At 46.2% G+C, this 19,146-nt stretch overlaps 1 protein-coding gene across 1 annotated transcript in view; it reads left to right on the top strand.

Moving 5' to 3' along the window:
* Window positions 1-19,146, top strand: part of LOC115116293 (WD repeat-containing protein 7) — a 261,967-nt gene that overhangs the window by 26,103 nt on the left and 216,718 nt on the right. Inside the window, exons 10-12 of the mRNA XM_065017127.1 lie at window positions 6,066-6,213; window positions 6,474-6,722; window positions 11,692-11,912. Coding sequence (XP_064873199.1) covers window positions 6,066-6,213; window positions 6,474-6,722; window positions 11,692-11,912 — 618 coding nt within the window. The remainder of the gene's footprint in view (window positions 1-6,065; window positions 6,214-6,473; window positions 6,723-11,691; window positions 11,913-19,146) is intronic.

The following is a 19,146-nucleotide window of genomic DNA, read 5'->3' as shown; positions in this document are numbered from 1 at the left end:
TGTGTTCTCGTGTATGTGCTTCTGTGTTCTCGTGTGTGTTCTTCTGTGTTCTGGTGTATGTGCTTCTGTGTTCTCGTGTGTGTGTGTGTGCTTCTGTGTTCTCGTGTATGTGCTTCTGTGTTCTCGTGTATGTGCTTCTGTGTTGTGGTGTGTGTGTGTGTGTGTGTGTGTGTGTGTGTGTGTGTGTGTGTGTGTGTGCTTCTGTGTGACCCGATGGGCACTTTTTAATTTTTTTGTAGGCTATTTGTTAGTTAACTTGTCTATAATTAGATACATGCTGCTTCTCTGCCATTACTTGTTGCCCTAAAAAGACAAAATAAACCTTTGCTCACCAAAAAAAGATGTCATACATCGATAGAATGAGTGTCTCAATTGAGTTGACACGGTTTTCTCTTTTCATTTCTGCTTCTCTCACACAGAAAATAAGTTTAGGGACCGGGGAAAAAATAGATGAACTCAACAACAAAAACTGGAACATTTCCAAGTTCGACTGGTTTTAAGGGAACTAAAACAACATGTTTCTGATAAGATTTCAGTTTGGCTTGGATACATATTTATTGTGGTTGAAATACTATCAGCTCTGACGATGCTGATAAAGAGAGCACTTTTGCAGATAGTACCTGACCACGCAGTCATTCTCTCAAGGTGCTGAAATAAATCATATTTCTCCGTGAGGGGTTATAGTTAACACTGAGGCTATGTGAGGGGTTATATTAACATTATGAGGCTATGTGAGGGGTTATATTAACACTGAGGCTATGTGAGGGGTTATAGTTAACATTATGAGGCTATGTGAGAGGTTATATTAACACTATGAGGCTATGTGAGGGGTTATATTAACACTATGAGGCTATGTGAGAGGTTATATTAACACTATGAGGCTATGTGAGGGGTTATATTAACACTATGAGGCTATGTGAGGGGTTATATTAACACTATGAGGCTATGTGAGGGGTTATATTAACACTATGAGGCTATGTGAGGGGTTATATTAACACTATGAGGCTATGTGAGGGGTTATATTAACACTATGAGGCTATGTGAGGGGTTATATTAACACTATGAGGCTATGTGAGAGGTTATAGTTAACATTATTATGAGGCTGTGTGAGGGGTTATAGTTAACACTATGAGGCTATGTGAGGGGTTATATTAACACTATGAGGCTATGTGAGAGGTTATATTAACACTATGAGGCTATGTGAGGGGTTATATTAACATTACTATGAGGCTATGTGAGGGGTTATATTAACACTATGAGGCTATGTGAGAGGTTATAGTTAACATTGAGGCTATGTGAGGGGTTATAGTTAACACTATGAGGCTGTGAGAGGTTATATTAACATTATGAGGCTATGTGAGGGGTTATAGTTAACACTATGAGGCTATGTGAGAGGTTATAGTTCATCAGACTACCATTCCATTTAAACCATCTGAACAGTAGCCTTCAGTTCCCTTCAAATTCAATTCTAAAGTATGTATGTATGTATGTATGTATGTATGTATGTATGTAAACAAAGTGGCATACTCATCTCATATGTATATACTGTACTCAATACCATCTACTGCATCTTGCCTATGCCGCTCTGTACCATCACCCATTCCTATATCTTTATGTACATATTCTTTATCCCCTTACACTTGTGTCTATAAGGTAGTAGTTTTGGAATTGTTAGCTAGATTACTCGTTGGTTATTACTGCGTTGTCGGAACTAGAAGCACAAGCATTTCGCTACACTCGCATTAACATCTGCTAACCATGTGTATGTGACAAATAAAATTTGATTTGATTTCAATTGTATTGGTCACATACACATGTTTAGCAGATGTTATTGTGGGTGTAGCGAAATACTTGTGTTCCTTAGCTCCAACAGTGCAGTAATATCTTACAATACACACATCTAAAAGAATGAGAAAGAAATACACTGCTCAAAAAAATAAGGGAACACTTAAACAACACAATGTAACTCCAAGTCAATCACACTTCTGTGAAATCAAACTGTCCACTTAGGAAGCAACACTGATTGACAATACATTTCACATGCTGTTGTGCAAATGGAATAGACAACAGGTGGAAATTATAGGCATTTAGCAAGACACCCCCAATAAAGGAGTGGTTCTGCAGGTGGGGACCACAGACCACTTTTCAGTTCCTATGCTTCCTGGCTGATGTTTTGGTCACTTTTGAATGCTGGCGGTGCTTTCACTCTAGTGGCATGAGACGGAGTCTACAACCCACACAAGTGGCTCAGGTAGTGCAGCTCATCCAGGATGGAACATCAATGCGAGCTGTGGCAAGAAGTTTTCCTGTGTCTGTCAGCGTAGTGTCCAGAGCATGGAGGCGCTACCAGGAGACAGGCCAGTACATCAGGAGACGTGGAGGAGGCCGTAGGAGGGCAACAACCCAGCAGCAGGACCGCTACCGCCGCCTTTGTGCAAGGAGGAGCAGGAGGAGCACTGCCAGAGCCCTGCAACATGACCTCCAGCAGGCCACACATGCGCATGTGTCTGTCCTTCTTCTTCCTGGAGAGATATTTACTCCTGTCTGCGTGAACTGAGAATCCTCTCCTTGGACGGCGATGTTTTGGGTTGGCTTTTGGAATAAGTTAATTTGGGAGAGTGAACAATGGAACTGCTCTAGGGAAGTCGTATTCCTGGTCGTAATGCTGGTAGTTCTGGTGAGTTACTGCCACCCGGGTCTGCCACGGGGTTCAGTATCAATCAACATATTGAGCCAAGGGCAGACACTTGTTTTGAAGTTTGCAGGCGGGGCTACCGCATCACTTGACCATGACCAACTCATGTCCGCTGGCTACACAAGCAGGACGAGTGCCGCGTTCAAATCATCTGGGAAGTCTTAAATCGGTTATCTCTGACTTCAGTGCGTTCATCACAACTGGAAACTCGGAAATAATCCAACTTCCAACTTCAGTGCGTTCAAGACAACTGGGGATGAGCTCCAAATGAGATAAGAAAAAAGAAAAAAAAGTTGAAAGGTCATCCAACTCAGAAACTCTTTCCGACCTGAAGATCACTGACGTCATTATTTGACCTCGGGTTTCCAGTTGTGATGAACGCACTGAAGTTGGAAGTTGGATTATTTCCGAGTTTCCAGTTGTTTTGAATGTGGCATAAAGCCTAACCCAAACCATTGCCTGCTCCTAACGGAATGAATTTTTCAAAAATGGACCTTCATCAACGAGCAGTGGGCCGGAGTCGATTCTGGCATTCTGTTTACCACTGCACCACACAGGCACTGAGGTTACCAATCAAATCCGACCATCACCCCTGGTGAGACAAAACTGCGACTCGTCAGTGAAGAGCACTTTTTGCCAGCCCTGTCTGGTCCAGCGACGGTGGGTTTGTGCCCATAGGCGACGTTGTTGCCGGTGATGTCTGGTGAGGACCTGCCTTACAACAGGCCTACAAGCCCTCAGTCCAGCCTCTCTCAGCCTATTGCAGACAGTTTGAGCACTGATGGAGGGATTGTGCGTTCCTGGTATAACTCGCGCAGTTGTTACTGCCATCCTGTACCTGCCCCACAGGTGGGACGTTCGGATGTACCGATCCTGTGCAGGTGTTGTTACACATGGTCTGCCACTGTGAGGACGATCAGCTATCTGTCCTGTCTCCCTGTAGCGCTGTCTTAGGCCTCTCACAGTACGGACATTGCAATTTCTTGCCCTGGCCACACCTGTAGTCCTCATGCCTCCTTGTAGCATGCCTAAGGCACGTTCACGCAGGTGAGCTGATTCTTTTTTTTGTTTTTCAGGGTCAGTAGAAAGGCCTCTTTAGTGTCCTAAGTTTTCATAACTGTGACCTTATTTGTCTACCGTCTGTAAGCTGTTCGTGTCTTAACGACCGTTCCACAGGTGCATGTTTTATGAATTGTTTATGGTTCATTGAACAAGCATAGGAAAGTGTTTTAAACCCTTTACAATGAAGAGTCTGTGAACTTATTTGGATTTTTATGAATTATCTTTGAAAGAAAGGGATGTTTATTTTTTTTTTCTGAGTTTAGTACTACATGGTATACAAACACTGCTTTATGCTGCCACCTGGTGGCCATTCTAAATATATCCTTCTGATATTCAAACCTTCCTGCTGCAGGGTTGATTATTTTCCTCCTGTGACGAACGAGGTCAAATTTAAGGTCCGACTTCTGTAGAAGCCTGTCAACGTACAGATTATTTTTCAGTCCGCTGATTTCCATGTAAACTTCTGATGGACATTTTATTTTAATTTTAATGTTAAGGCTAGTTCATTTTTACGAAGTCTTTCATTTAACTACCTTGTTTTGGCTCTCAGACAGTGCCAAGTAAGTAGACTGTAGTCTGAGCATCTACCTCAACATCTAGCAACCTCATATTAGGTGCCTGACTACCTGACAACCTGGCCACAGAGTGTCTCCTCCATTAGACATTACAGGGATCCGGTTCCATCCCATCTTTTTCTGTTACCGTGACGATCACATTAACTAGGACTTCCTGGAAATGGGGTCAGCGGGCAGGTTGCCAGGTCGTTAGGTTGTCGTTAGGTTGGTTACCACTGTGCCTTTTTTCTACTGCAGTCAGGAACACAATTATAGCTGTGTAAATGGGTCAAATGAAAGATCAAAGTGTGTGTCCCAAATGGCACACTATTCCCTACGTAGTGCCCTACTTCTGACCAGAACCCTATTCCCTATGTAGTGCCCTACTTCTGACCAGAACCCTATTCCCTACGTAGTGCACTACAGACCAGAGCCCTATGGCACCCTATGCCCTTTTTTAGACCAGAGCCCTATGGCACCCTATTCCCTATGTAGTGCCCTACTTCTGACCAGAGCCCTATTCCCTACGTAGTGTCCTACTTTAGACCAGAGCGCTATGGCACCCTATTCCGTATGTAGTGCCCTACTTCTGACCAGAGCCCTATTCCCTACGTAATGCCCTACTTTAGACCAGAGCCCTATGGCACCCTATTCCGTATGTAGTGCCCTATTTCTGACCAGAGCCCTATTCCCTACGTAGTGCCCTACTTTAGACCAGAGCCCTATTCCCTACGTAGTGCCCTACTTTAGACCAGAGCCCTATTCCCTACGTAGTGCCCTACTTCTGACCAGAGCCCTATTCCCTACGTAGTGCCCTACTTTAGACCAGAGCCCTATTCCCTACGTAGTGCCCTACTTTAGACCAGAGCCCTATGGCACCCTATTCCCTATGTAGTGCCCTACTTTTGACCAGAGCCCTATTCCCTACGTAGTGCCCTACTTTAGACCAGGGTGCAATTAGTTTTATTAGGCAAAGGGTCAGTTAATGAAGGACCATTAACCAACATGCATAACTATGGATATTCAGTCCTGCTAGATTTGTTAGGTAGACAAATAATAACAGATCCCAAGTCTCATATGTTGTTCATGGCACCAGTGTTCTGCCTCAACAATTTATTGTGTCTAGCTAGCTGGTTTGTATCTTGATGATTCAGTGCTTTGCTGTCCAGAGAACTGAGTTAGGGGATATTTTAGTATGGGGGAGAGGGGGCCAATCAATGCATGTGTTGTACTGTAGGGTAACCCTGTTGGTAGTTGAGTAAGCGGTCAGTTCTTCCAGCTTGGCATCCTCTTTATATCACAGTGGTGTTTTCTAGTGCTAAACGTTAATAACAGCACATCCCAATGCTCACATGGCATGAGATCATGTCCCCTGCAAGGCCAGCTTCCCCTTCTTGTACACAGCAGAATATAATATTCTGGAGTTTTTAGATCCATGGTACAACAAGACTACAGTTATGCTGTCCTGCTTTCATTCTCACCATTTATACCTTCCTTCAATACAATCCCTGTAGTTGTTATGAAATAATTGTTATCGTTAGGACTAGACCATTTATCACACCGCACAAATAATGGTTTTGGCATGGATATAGGACGGTGTAGGTATGTATGTTACATGGTACTGTGCTTTGCCAGAGACGGTAAAGTCCTGCCGTAGACATGGCCCTGAACGCAGAGATATACAGACATAATACAAGTGTTCACATTCTAGAACACTATTTTCAGCTTCTAACGTTCTGTGTTCCGTGTTCCAGCTCCTCATCTGTCCCCCGGTGACACGGTTCTTCTACGGCCGTCGGGAGCCCTTCCACAAGCTGCTGGTCCAGGGAGATTCAGCCGGACGCCTCACCCTCTGGAGCATCCCAGACACCTCGCCCCTGCAGCCCCTCTCCACCGCAGCAGGTACCATTTAGTCCACTAGGTGGCGGAAGTGTCCCAAGTCTGTATTGATGCTGTGGGTGAGAATTAGATGCCATCAGCTGGCAAAAACCAGTGAAATCATTCCAGTGCATGTGAAGTACATTCCTCATGATTCATCTTCATGAATATGCAATGCCACTAAGCAATGGCCCTTTTCTGGTGTAAGTCAGGTTGGATAGATGTGTCTGTTTTGGGTCTGTACGTAGTTAATACTGTTGTTATCTACTTCCCCTGTCCCTCAGAGCTCCAAGTGTCCTCCACCATCTCCCTCCAGGAGGCCTTTGACAAGCTGGCTCCCCTGTCGGCGGGCATCATAGACCAGCTGAGTGTGACGCCCGGTTCGGAGGAGCCCATCAAGGTGACGGCCAGCGTCTACATCCCCTCCCAGGGCAGGCTGGTGTGTGGCAGAGAGGACGGAAGCATCATCCTGGTCCCCGCCACACAGACCGCCATCGTACAGCTGCTGCAGGGAGAACACATGCTGCGGAGAGGTGAGGGAGTGGTTGAGGTCAGGGGAGAATGTGGGTGAGGTCAGGGGAGAATGTGGGTGAGGTCAGGGGAGAAGTGTGGGTGAGGTCAGGGGAGAAGTGTGGGTGAGGTCAGGGGAGAAGTGTGGGTTGAGGTCAGGGGAGAAGTGTGGGTTGAGGTCAGGGGAGAAGTGTGGGTTGAGGTCAGGGGAGAAGTGTGGGTTGAGGTCAGGGGAGAAGTGTGGGTTGAGGTCAGGGGAGAAGTGTGGGTTGAGGTCAGGGGAGAAGTGTGGGTTGAGGTCAGGGGAGAAGTGTGGGTTGAGGTCAGGGGAGAGTGTGGTTGAGGTCAGGGGGTCAGGGGAGAGTGTGGGTGAGGGGGGAGTGGGGGTGGGAAAGGGGAAAAAGCAAAGGTGATACCTAAGACTGTTGCGGCGGCTGTATTACCGTAACACAAATTCCACGTGACCTTTGAGTCATGGTAACCTCCTTTTAATCACTCTGGACATGTGTTAGTAGTGCCCAGCTTGTTAAACAACCATCAGGTCCTATTGGCCTGGTACTCAGGGCTCTATTGTTCCTCCATCAGGTTCTAATGGCCTGGTACTCAGGGCTCCATTGTCCCTCCATCAGGTCCTAATAATGGCCTGGTACTTAGGCTCTATTGTTCCTCCATCAGGTCCTAATGGCCTGGTACTCAGGGCTCTATTGTTCCTCCATCAGGTCACTAATGGCCTGGTACTTAGGCTCTATTGTTCCTCCATCAGGTCCTATTGGCCTGTTTTGGCCCGACAGTCTAGGGGGATGGTAATGAGACCCGTAACATAACTCATGCAAATTATTATTGTGACAAAGTAAAAGTGTGAACGAAATAACCACGACAACAGAAATCTACCGTCAAACTCCAGGTTTATTTATAAACACACGGTAATGGGGGGAGCAGGAAAAGGGGCTGAGCTGGACCCAAGGAAAGAAACAATAAGTATTCAAAAACACCCCTAAGCTAGACTAGCCTACTTTAACAACAGCTAACTAACTAACCAAAAATACAGTGGGTGGTCCGACCCAGTTCTAACTAGTGTTTTTAACAAAGTTCACCTACGGGTAGTGTATGCCCATGGGCGACTTGTCTTGGTTTCCCCCTTTTCCCACCAGCAACAAACAAACACCATAACCAAAAACAATACTCACAGGTGATGACAAAGTGCTATGAGGTGCTTAAACAAAAGAGAGGTTAAGACACAAAGCGAGAGTGAAACACAGAGACCTACAGACATGGCATTTACAGAGAGATTGAGCTCTAGAGCTAACAAATGATGGGGTTTTTAAACCATGGGGAAGGAACTGTGATAGGGTAGGAAATAGGAGGAGGTGTGTGTTCTGATTGATGATTGATTGTTGACTGATTGGGGAGTGATGGTTTTCACCTGTGAGGGGAGAAGGAGAGAAAAGAAACACACACACAGGATACACACACACACAGGATAACTGTATCTGTAACAAGGTCCTAATGGCCTGGTACTCAGGGCTCTATTGTCCCTCCATCATGTTCTAATGGCCTGGTACTCAGGGCTCTATTATCCCTCCATCAGGTTCTAATGGTCTGGTACTCAGGGCTCTATTGTCCCTCCATGTTCTAATGGCCTGGTACTCAGGGCTCTATTGTCCCTCCATTAGGTTCTAATGGTCTGGTACTCAGGGCTCTATTGTCCCTCCATTAGGTTCTAATGGTCTGGTACTCAGGGCTCTATTGTCCCTCCATCAGGTTCTAATGGTCTGGTACTCAGGGCTCTATTTTCGAATGCAAATGCATTCAGAAATCACATCAAACACTCATCAAAACAGTGTGTATTTTTAAGTCACCTCACTGTGGTTGAAACTGAGTGTGAAAACTTGGGTTTGTGGTGGTGGTGGTGGTTGTTTCGAAACCAAACACAATGAAATGGACAGTGCTTTCTAAGGGGATGAGTTTACGCATAAACGTAGACCTATTTACATTTACATTTAAGTCATTTAGCAGACGCTCTTATCCAGAGCGACTTACAAATTGGTGCATTCACCTTATGACCTCCAGTGGAACAGTAGTGCATCTAAATCTTTTCAGGGGGAGGGGGGGTGAGAGGGATTACTTTATCCAACCTATATATCTATATATGAGGCCAAGCCCCCCCCCCCCCCAAAAAAAATCCTGATTTTAAAATAATGATTGTGACCTTATACAATACATGCTGGCGGAAAAGTGTGTTAGTGGTTTTAAGGTATCTTTGGTGCGTCAATTGGTCTAGCCTAAATGAAACCGTTATGATTGGGTCTAGCCTAAATGAAACCGTTATGATTGGGTCTAGCCTAAATGAAACCGTTATGATTGGGTCTAGCCTAAATGAAACCGTTATGATTGGGTCTAGCCTAAATGAAACCGTTATGATTGGGTCTAGCCTAAATGAAACCGTTATGATTGGGTCTAGCCTAAATGAAACGTTATGATTGGGTCTAGCCTAAATGAAACCGTTATGATTGGGTCTAGCCTAAATGAAACCGTTATGATTGGGTCTAGCCTAAATGAAACCGTTATGATTGGGTCTGGCCTAAATGAAACCGTTATGATTGGGTCTAGCCTAAATGAAACGTTATGATTGGGTCTAGCCTAAATGAAACCGTTTTGATTGGGTCTAGCCTAAATGAAACCGTTATGATTGGGTCTAGCCTAAATGAAACCGTTATGATTGGGTCTAGCCTAAATGAAACCGTTATGATTGGGTCTAGCCTAAATGAAACCGTTATGATTGGGTCTAGCCTAAATGAAACCGTTATGATTGGGTCTAGCCTAAATGAAACCGTTATGATTGGGTCTAGCCTAAATGAAACCGTTATGATTGGGTCTAGCCTAAATGAAACGTTATGATTGGGTCTAGCCTAAATGAAACGTTATGATTGGGTCTAGCCTAAATGAAACCGTTATGATTGGGTCTAGCCTAAATGAAACCGTTATGATTGGGTCTAGCCTAAATGAAACGTTATGATTGGGTCTAGCCTAAATGAAACCGTTATGATTGGGTCTAGCCTAAATGAAACCGTTATGATTGGGTCTAGCCTAAATGAAACCGTTATGATTGGGTCTAGCCTAAATGAAACGTTATGATTGGGTCTAGCCTAAATGAAACCGTTATGATTGGGTCTAGCCTAAATGAAACCGTTATGATTGGGTCTAGCCTAAATGAAACCGTTATGATTGGGTCTAGCCTAAATGAAACCGTTATGATTGGGTCTAGCCTAAATGAAACCGTTATGATTGGGTCTAGCCTAAATGAAACCGTTATGATTGGGTCTAGCCTAAATGAAACCGTTATGATTGGGTCTAGCCTAAATGAAACCGTTATGATTGGGTCTAGCCTAAATGAAACCGTTATGATTGGGTCTAGCCTAAATGAAACCGTTATGATTGGGTCTAGCCTAAATGAAACCGTTATGATTGGGTCTAGCCTAAATGAAACCGTTATGATTGGGTCTAGCCTAAATGAAACCGTTATGATTGGGTCTAGCCTAAATGAAACCGTTATGATTGGGTCTAGCCTAAATGAAACCGTTATGATTGGGTCTAGCCTAAATGAAACCGTTATGATTGGGTCTAGCCTAAATGAAACCGTTATGATTGGGTCTAGCCTAAATGAAACCGTTATGATTGGGTCTAGCCTAAATGAAACCGTTATGATTGGGTCTAGCCTAAATGAAACCGTTATGATTGGGTCTAGCCTAAATGAAACGTTATGATTGGGTCTAGCCTAAATGAAACCGTTATGATTGGGTCTAGCCTAAATGAAACCGTTATGATTGGGTCTAGCCTAAATGAAACCGTTATGATTGGGTCTAGCCTAAATGAAACCGTTATGATTGGGTCTAGCCTAAATGAAACGTTATGATTGGGTCTAGCCTAAATGAAACCGTTATGATTGGGTCTAGCCTAAATGAAACGTTATAATTGGGTCTAGCCTAAATGAAACCGTTATGATTGGGTCTAGCCTAAATGAAACCGTTATGATTGGGTCTAGCCTAAATGAAACGTTATGATTGGGTCTAGCCTAAATGAAACGTTATGATTGGGTCTAGCCTAAATGAAACCGTTATGATTGGGTCTAGCCTAAATGAAACCGTTATGATTGGGTCTAGCCTAAATGAAACTGTTATGATTTGCCTACAATTATAGTGAATTTGAATAGCCTGGTAATAGGTGCTTTTTTGTTTATATATTCATAGTTATTTATTAATAGTCTCACACATCACCTTTTTTTAAATAGAGATGATCACTGAGCGTTTCCATCTCCTCTCTCACTGCTTTCTCCAGCGCGCGGAGAGAGAGGGGCTGTCAACAGTTTTTAATGAAATGTGTTTTCTTGTGAAAGGCGTTTTCACTGTGTTATGTTCCCAAACAGATGTAACTTGGTTTCCCAAACGATTCACTGGGTCGCTGCAGAAACACGGTTGGAGAGTCCATGGCATACGGAGTTTGGGTTTAATATCACTTGTCGCGCAGCCAAAATGACCAGAGTAAACCTACCCAATGAATTACAAAACGTTCCCCGAGGGGAAGTGGTCTCTATTCCAGTGTATACACATAACAGGGGTTCCTTCCTCTCCTCTTGTTCCTGCCCGTTAATAATGGGCCATTCTCAAATCAAAACTCATTTTTTACATATTCGGTAAGACTAGATTCAATTGAGAATAGTCTGATTGATGGGTGAAAATATGATCACTTGCTGAGAGAACAGTTTGTGCAGCCTGAAGCGAGGAACAGAGCGCAATATATTTTATTTGCTACTTTCTCAAATAATCAATAGCCTGTAGTCGTATCCTGCAGCCCATATATCTTGTGATTTCTAAGGTTTGTTTCATCAGGGTCTACAGTATTAGATGGGGGGTGGGGGGTGATTGTTTTACCACAGATTGTATCTCTGGGTAAGAGCATGTACAACATTACAAAAAATACTTCTCTCGTTCCCAGGCTGGCCCCCTCACCGCACCCTGCGGGGGCACCGTAACAAAGTGACGTGCCTGCTGTACCCTCACCAGGTGTCCCCTCGCTACGACCAGCGCTCCCTGGTCTCCGGCGGTGTGGACTTCAGCGTCATCGTCTGGGACATCTTCACTGGGGAGATGAAGCACGTCTTCTGTGTCCACGGGGGAGAGATCACACAGATCCTGGTCCCGCCTGAGAACTGCAGCGTGAGTACTGTTCACACGTGTAGAAGTGAAGGGAATTTGTTTTCCCCAGCCCTCACTCTTTCATCAGTCTATTTTCTTGTGGGTGGGACTGTTATGAAAATATGGTTAAAAAAATCCCTTTAAATGATTTATAAAAAAAAGACTAGTGGATTTTCCAGCGTAGAGAGGTGAGGCCTCAGAGTGATCGTTGATTCTAGTCCTGCCCTCTGATCTCACTCAATGATGCCTCCTGCTTCTTCTTAACAAAAGTGGAGAGGCCTGTCACACACACACACTCGCAAACATGCACAGACACCCACACACATGCACACACTCGCAAACATGCACAGACACACACACACACACACACACACACACACGCAAACCTGCACAGACACCCACGCACACGCAAACCTGCACAGACACCCACACACACGCACACGCAAACATGCACAGACACCCACACACACACACACACGCAAACATGCACAGACACCCACACACACACACACACGCAAACATGCACAGACACCCACCCACACACACACACACACACACACATGCAAACATGCACAGACACACAGCCTCCATCCATCTACCTCACCCTCAGCAGCCTTGTGTTCTCCTTCTATCCCGTCTGTGTCTGTCTGAATGACAGGTACCAACGTGGTGTCCATTACATGAGACTGGTCCACACTGTAAGTAAAGGTGTCTCTTCTGCTCTTAATGACCTGTTTAGTTATGCAGCTGCTTTAAAGCACGTCGATACTTAAGGAGTGGGACATTTAATTGATAACCTGAGAGAGAGAGCGAGGCTGGCGGGATGGAGGGATCCATAATCCCTGTTGGGGAGTTACCTGTGCCTGTCTGGCTCCTCCTCCTCGTCCTCCTTAGTACATCCAACATCCAAGCTGATTGGTTGATAAGCATGACCCCGAGCAGCAGTCTTCTCCTGCGTTGTTAAAGGCTCTCTGTATTTCACCCAAACACTTCCCACTGTCTGTCTATCCCTGCTCTTAGCCCTGGATACAGACTCTAGTCCTTTACAGTACGATGGCCTTGACGTGTGCTAGCTGGATGTGGCGAGGTGAGGTGTGTGTGTTAGTTGGATACAGTGTGACCCTGGTGAGGTGTGTGTTAGCTGGATACAGGGTAGCTTAGTGGTTAGAGCATTGGACTAGTAACCGAAAGGTTGCAAGTTCAAATCCCCGAGCTGACAAGGTACAAAATCTGTCGTTCTGCCCCTGAACAGGCAGTTAACCCAAATAAGAATTTGTTCTTAACTGACTTGCCTCGTAAAATAAAGGTAAAATAAAAAAAATAACCCAGGCCCCTGCTGAGGTGTGGAGCCCGACTGATATGTGACTTTTGTATCTGATTCTGATTTTAAAGCGGAAATCTTCACTGATAACCAATATACTGTGTCTACCGATAGGTCCAATTTTATAGCTGTAATAAAACATTTAAAAAAAGCACATTTAAGATGCTGAAAAATCTAATTTCTTACATTTGAGCAAAGAACATTCATTTAAGCATCGAATAATATTTAGGACTAATGGTGTGTCTCGTGAAAGGAGAATAAACTGCGCACATTCCAGGAATAAACTTTCCTCTGAAGACATATTGGTGTTTTAGCTGTGTTTTCATGGGTTGTTGTTGGGCTGTAGCTGCTGAATTCTCGTAGTTGAAATGTTTTGGTGTTTTAGCTGTGTTTTCGCTACGGTAAGGGTTAAAGTTCGAGTTAGGTGAGGTTGAGGTTCCGAGTTACCCGAGGGGCGAGGTTCCGAGTTACCCGAGGGGCGAGGTTCCGAGTTACCCGAGGGGCGAGGTTCCGAGTTACCCGAGGGGCGAGGTTTCGAGTTACCCGAGGTTTCGAGTTACCCGAGGGGCGAGGTTTCGAGTTACCCGAGGGGCGAGGTTTCGAGTTACCCGAGGGGCGAGGTTCCGAGTTACCCGAGGGGCGAGGTTCCGAGTTACGCGAGGTTCGAGTTACCCGAGGGGCGAGGTTCCGAGTTACCCGAGGGGCGAGGTTTCGAGTTGGTTAAGGTTTAGTGTAGCGATGTCGCAAAGATTCCGTAATGCACTAACCCAAGGTGAATGGCATCAAGTACACTCACACAGCTAGTTAGCTGGATAGATGGGGGTGGTGAATCTTGAATTTGGACCAGTCCCTGACAAATAACAGCCCATACATCAATGCTGTATAGATGTGTTGGCTGATTGTGTCCAGTCTTGCTGTAGAGTGCCAAGGCAAGATGGCTCTCCAGGCTTACCTCTCCAGGACAAATAAAGTCCTATTCTATGAAGAACGGCTAGTTTCCTCAAGCGTTTTCTCTGCTTCTTACATCGGTCCTTGTTCGGTGGATTGAAAAAGCTGATACAAATACGTGGGTAAAAGGATAATATCGGTCCACCGATTAATCGGTCAGGCTCTCTAGCCTGGTGTGGGGTGGTGTGGGGTGGGGTGGGGTGGGGTGGGGTGGGGTGGATGGGTAATCGCCCTGCAGCTGCGGCAGCAGCCGGTGGAGGCAAGAGGGACGACTGTGATGAAGAGTGATGTGTCCTTGTATTCCCGACATCCCCCTCTCTCCTCTCCTTCCCTCCTCACCCCCTCTCATCTCTCATCTCTCATGGTCAAGGTTTCCTATGCCACTACATCAACACTCAGAACATTGCCTGTCAGCGTTCATCACCATTTAGTCTGCTTTCAGTTCCTCTCCCTACCTCCGTCTCTCCCTACCTCCGTCTCTCCCTCCCTACCTCCCTCCGTCTCTCCCTCCCTACCTCCCTCCGTCTCTCCCTCCGTCCGTCTCTCCCTCCCTCCGTCTCTCCCTCCCTCCGTCTCTCCCTCCCTCCGTCTCTACCTCCCTCCGTCTCTACCTCCCTCCGTCTCTACCTCCCTCCGTCTCTCCCTCCGTCCGTCTCTACCTCCCTCCCTCCTACCTCCCTCCGTCTCTCCCTCCCTCCGTCTCTCCCTCCCTCCGTCTCTCCCTCCCTCCGTCTCCCCTCCCTCCGTCTCTCCCTCCCTCCGTCTCTCCCTCCCTCCGTCCTCCCTCCCTCCGTCTCTCCCTCCCTCCGTCCCTCCCTCCCTACCTCCGTCTCTCCCTCCCTACCTCCCTCTGTCTCTCCCTCCGTCTCTACCTCCCTACCTCCGTCTCTCCCTCCCTACCTCCCTCCGTCTCTCCCTACCTCCCTCCGTCTCCCCTACCTCCCTCCGTCTCTCCCTCCCTACCTCCGTCTCTCCTCCCTACCTCCGTCTCTCCCTCCCTACCTCCCTCCCCTCCCTACCTCCGTCCCTCCCTACCTCCGTCTCTCCCTCCCTCCCTCCGTCTCTCCCTCCGTCCGTCTCTCCTACCTCCGTCCGTCTCTCCCTCCCTCCCTCCCCTCCGTCCGTCTCTCCCTCCGTCCGTCTCTCCCTCCCCCTCCGTCTCTCCCTCCCTCCGTCTCTCCTCCCTACCTCCCTCCGTCTCTCCCTCCCTCCGTCTCTACCTCCCTCCCTCTACCTCCCTCCGTCTCTACCTCCCTCCTCTCTACCTCCGTCTCTCCCTCCCTCCGTCTCTCTCCCCTCCGTCTCTCCCTCACTACCTCCCTCCGTCTCTCTCCCTCCCTCTGTCTCTCTATCCCTCCCTCTGTCTCTCTATCCTCCCCATCCCTCCCTCTGTCTCTATCCCTCCCCCATCCCTCCCTCTGTCTCTCTATCCCTCCCCATCCCTCCCTCTGTCTCTCTATCCCTCCCCATCCCTCCCTCTCTCTCTATCCCTCCCCATCTCTCCGTCCGTCTCTCCCTCCCTCCGTCTCTCCCTCCCTCCGTCTCTCCCCTCCCTCCCTCTCCCTCCCTCCGTCTCTCCCTCCCTCCGTCTCTCCCTCCGTCCGTCCTACCTCCCTCCGTCTCTCCCTCCCTACCTCCCTCCGTCTCTCCCTCCGTCTCTCCCTCCCTCCTTCCCTACCTCCCTCCGTCCCTCCGTCTCTCCCTCCCTACCTCCCTCCCTACCTCCCTCCGTCTCTCCCTCCCTACCTCCCTCCGTCTCTCCCTCCCTACCTCCCTCCGTCTCTCCCTCCCTACCTCCCTCCGTCTCTCCCTCCCTACCTCCCTCCGTCTCTCCCTCCCTCCCTCCCTCCCTCCCTCTCCCTCCCTACCTCCCTCCGTCTCTCCCTCCCTACCTCCGTCTCCCCTCCCTACCTCCCCTCCCTCCCTCCCTACCTCCCGTCTCTCCCTCCCTCCCTACCTCCGTCTCCCTCCCTACCTCCCTACCTCCGTCTCTCCCTCCCTACCTCCCTCCGTCTCTCCCTCCCTACCTCCCTCCGTCTCTCCCTCCCTACCTCCCTCCGTCTCTCCCTCCCTCCGTCTCTCCCTCCCTCCGTCTCTCCCTCCCTCCTCCGTCTCTCCCAACCTCCCTCCCTCCCTATCTCCCTCCGATAAAATAGACCTCCCTCCGTCTCTCCCTACCTCCCTCCCTACCTCCCTCCGTCTCTCCCTCCCTACCTCCCTCCCTACCTCCCTCCGTCTCTCCCTCTGCTTTGTAGACAACAGGTGTAGACTAATAGTGAAATGCTTACTTACGGGTCCTCTTCAAACAATGCAGAGTTAAAGATAAGATAAAATAGACAATGACAGGGTTATATACAGGAAGTAGGAAATAACATGGCCATATGCAGGAAGTAGGAAACAACATGGCTATATACAGGAAGTAGGAAATAACAGGTTTATATACAGGAAGTAGACAATAACATGGCTATATACAGGAAGTAGGAAATAACATGGCTATATACAGGAAATAGACAATAATATGGCTATATACAGGAAGTAGGTAATAACATGGCTATATACAGGGAGTACCAGTACCAAGTTGGTGTGTAGGGGTTGGAGGTAATTGAGATAGATATGTTCATGTAGGTGGGGGTAAAGTGACTAGGCAACAGGATAGACAGTAGCAGCAGTGTGTGTGTGAAGAGTCAGTGCAAAAGAGTTAATGCAACAAGGGATAATTGCAGGTAGTCCGAGTAGCCATTTTGATTGTGGTCAAATGCCAAGCAGTTGCCATACCAAGCGGGGATGCAGCCAGTCAAGATTCTGTAAGACTTTTTGAGGATCTGAGGGCCCGTGCCAAATCTTTTCAGTCTCCTGAGGGGGTTGGTGTGTTTGGACCATGATAGTTCGTTGGTGATGTGGACACCAAAGAACTTGAAACTCTCGACCCGCTCCGATACAGCCCTGTCCGATGTTAATAGGAGCCTGTTCAGCCCACCTTTTCCTGTAGTCCACAATCAGCTCCTTTGTCTTGCCGGAGAGGGAGAGGTTGTTGTTGTTCTGGCCTGACCTCCTCCCAATAGGATGTCTCATCGTTGTTGGTAATCAGGCCTTCCACTGTTGTCGTCGGCGAACTCAATGATGGTGTTGGAGTCGTGTTTGGCTACGCAGTCGTGGGTGAACAAGGAGTAGAGGAGGGGACGAAGCATTAGAGGTCGACCGATTATGATTTTTTCAATGCCAATTTATTGGAGGACCAAAAAAGCAGATTAAACGACCCAATTTTTATTTTTTATTTTTGTAATAATGACAATTACAACAATACTGAATGAACACTTATTTTAACTTAATATAATACATCAATAAAATCAATTTAGCCTCAAATAAATAATCAAATATGTTCAATTTGGTTTAAATAATGCAAAAACAAAGTGTTGGAGAAGAGAGTAAAAGTGCAATATGTGCCATGTAAGAAAGCTAATGTTTAAGTTCCTTGCTCAGAACATGAGAACATATGAAAGCTGGTGGTTACTTTTAACCTCTTAAGTCGACCCGACACGCATGCGTCCCATCTATTCATCTGGAAATGCAAATGCACTACGTTAAATGCTAATAGTACCCGTTAAAACTCAAACGTTCATTAAAACACACATGCAGGGTACTGAATTAAAGCTACACTCGTTGTGAATCCAGCCAACAAGTCAGATTTTTAAAATGCTTTTTGGCGAAAGCATGAGAAGCTATTATCTGATAGCATGCAACACCCCGAAATACCTGAAGGGGACGTAAACAAAATAATTAGCATAGCCGGCGCTACACAAAAGGCAGAAATAAAATATAAAACATTCATTACCTTTGACGATCTTCTTTGTTGGCACTCCTAGATGTCCCATAAACATCACTATTGGGTCTTTTTTTCGATTAAATCGGTCCATATATACCCTAAATATCGATCTATGAAGAGTGTGTGATCCAGGAAAAAACACAGTTTTAAAACACATCGTCATTTTTTTAAATTAAAAAAGTCGACGATAAACTTTCACAAAACACTTCGAAATACTTTTGTAATCCAACTTTAGGTATTAGTAAACGTTAATAATCTATCAAATTGATCACGGGGCGAAGTGTATTCAATAGCTCCACGTCTTGAAATCATGTTCGGAAATTTCTCATCCAAAACATCCTGTCGGAGACCGGAAGGAATGGGCTCACTCTCACTTGTTTGACCAAGAAACAAAGCCCAGGCAATTGACAAGACTGGCGACATCGTGTGGAAGCTCTAGGACTTGCAATCTCAGCCCCATGTAATTTGCTTTCCAATAGACAATACATGCAAGTGGCGCATTGATATATTTTCCAGTTTTCAGTGATCAGTTTTTCTTCTGCCTTTCGATGAAACACACGTTATGTTATAGTCACAGCCGTGATTTAACCAGTTTTAGAAACGTCAGAGTGTTTTCTATCCACACATACTAATCATATGCAAATCAAATCAAATTGTATTTGTCACATACACATGGTTAGCAGATGTTAATGCGAGTGTAGCGAAATGCTTGTGCTTCTAGTTCCGACAATGCAGTGATAACCAACAAGTAATCTAACTAACAATTCCAAAACTACTGTCTTATACACAGTGTAAGGGGATAAGGAATATGTACATAAGGATATATGAATGAGTGATGGTACAGAGCAGCATACAGTAGATGGTATCGAGTACAGTATATACATATGAGATGATTATGTAGACAAAGTAAACAAAGTGGCATAGTTAAAGTGGCTAGTGACATAAGGATGCAGTCGATGATCTAGAGTACAGTATATACGTATGCATATGAGATGAATAATGTAGGGTAAGTAACATTATATAAGGTAGCATTGTTTTAAAGTGGCTAGTGATATATTTACATCATTTCCCATCAATTTCCATTATTAAAGTGGCTGGAGTTGGGTCAGTGTCAATGACAGTGTGTTGGCAGCAGCCACTCAATGTTAGTGGTGGATGTTTAA

This window comes from Oncorhynchus nerka, linkage group LG4 (genome assembly GCF_034236695.1).
Source record: "Oncorhynchus nerka isolate Pitt River linkage group LG4, Oner_Uvic_2.0, whole genome shotgun sequence".
Lineage (NCBI taxonomy): Eukaryota > Metazoa > Chordata > Actinopteri > Salmoniformes > Salmonidae > Oncorhynchus > Oncorhynchus nerka.
The sequence above is the reverse complement of the archived record's forward strand: the minus strand, read 5'-3'. Positions and strand labels throughout refer to the sequence as shown.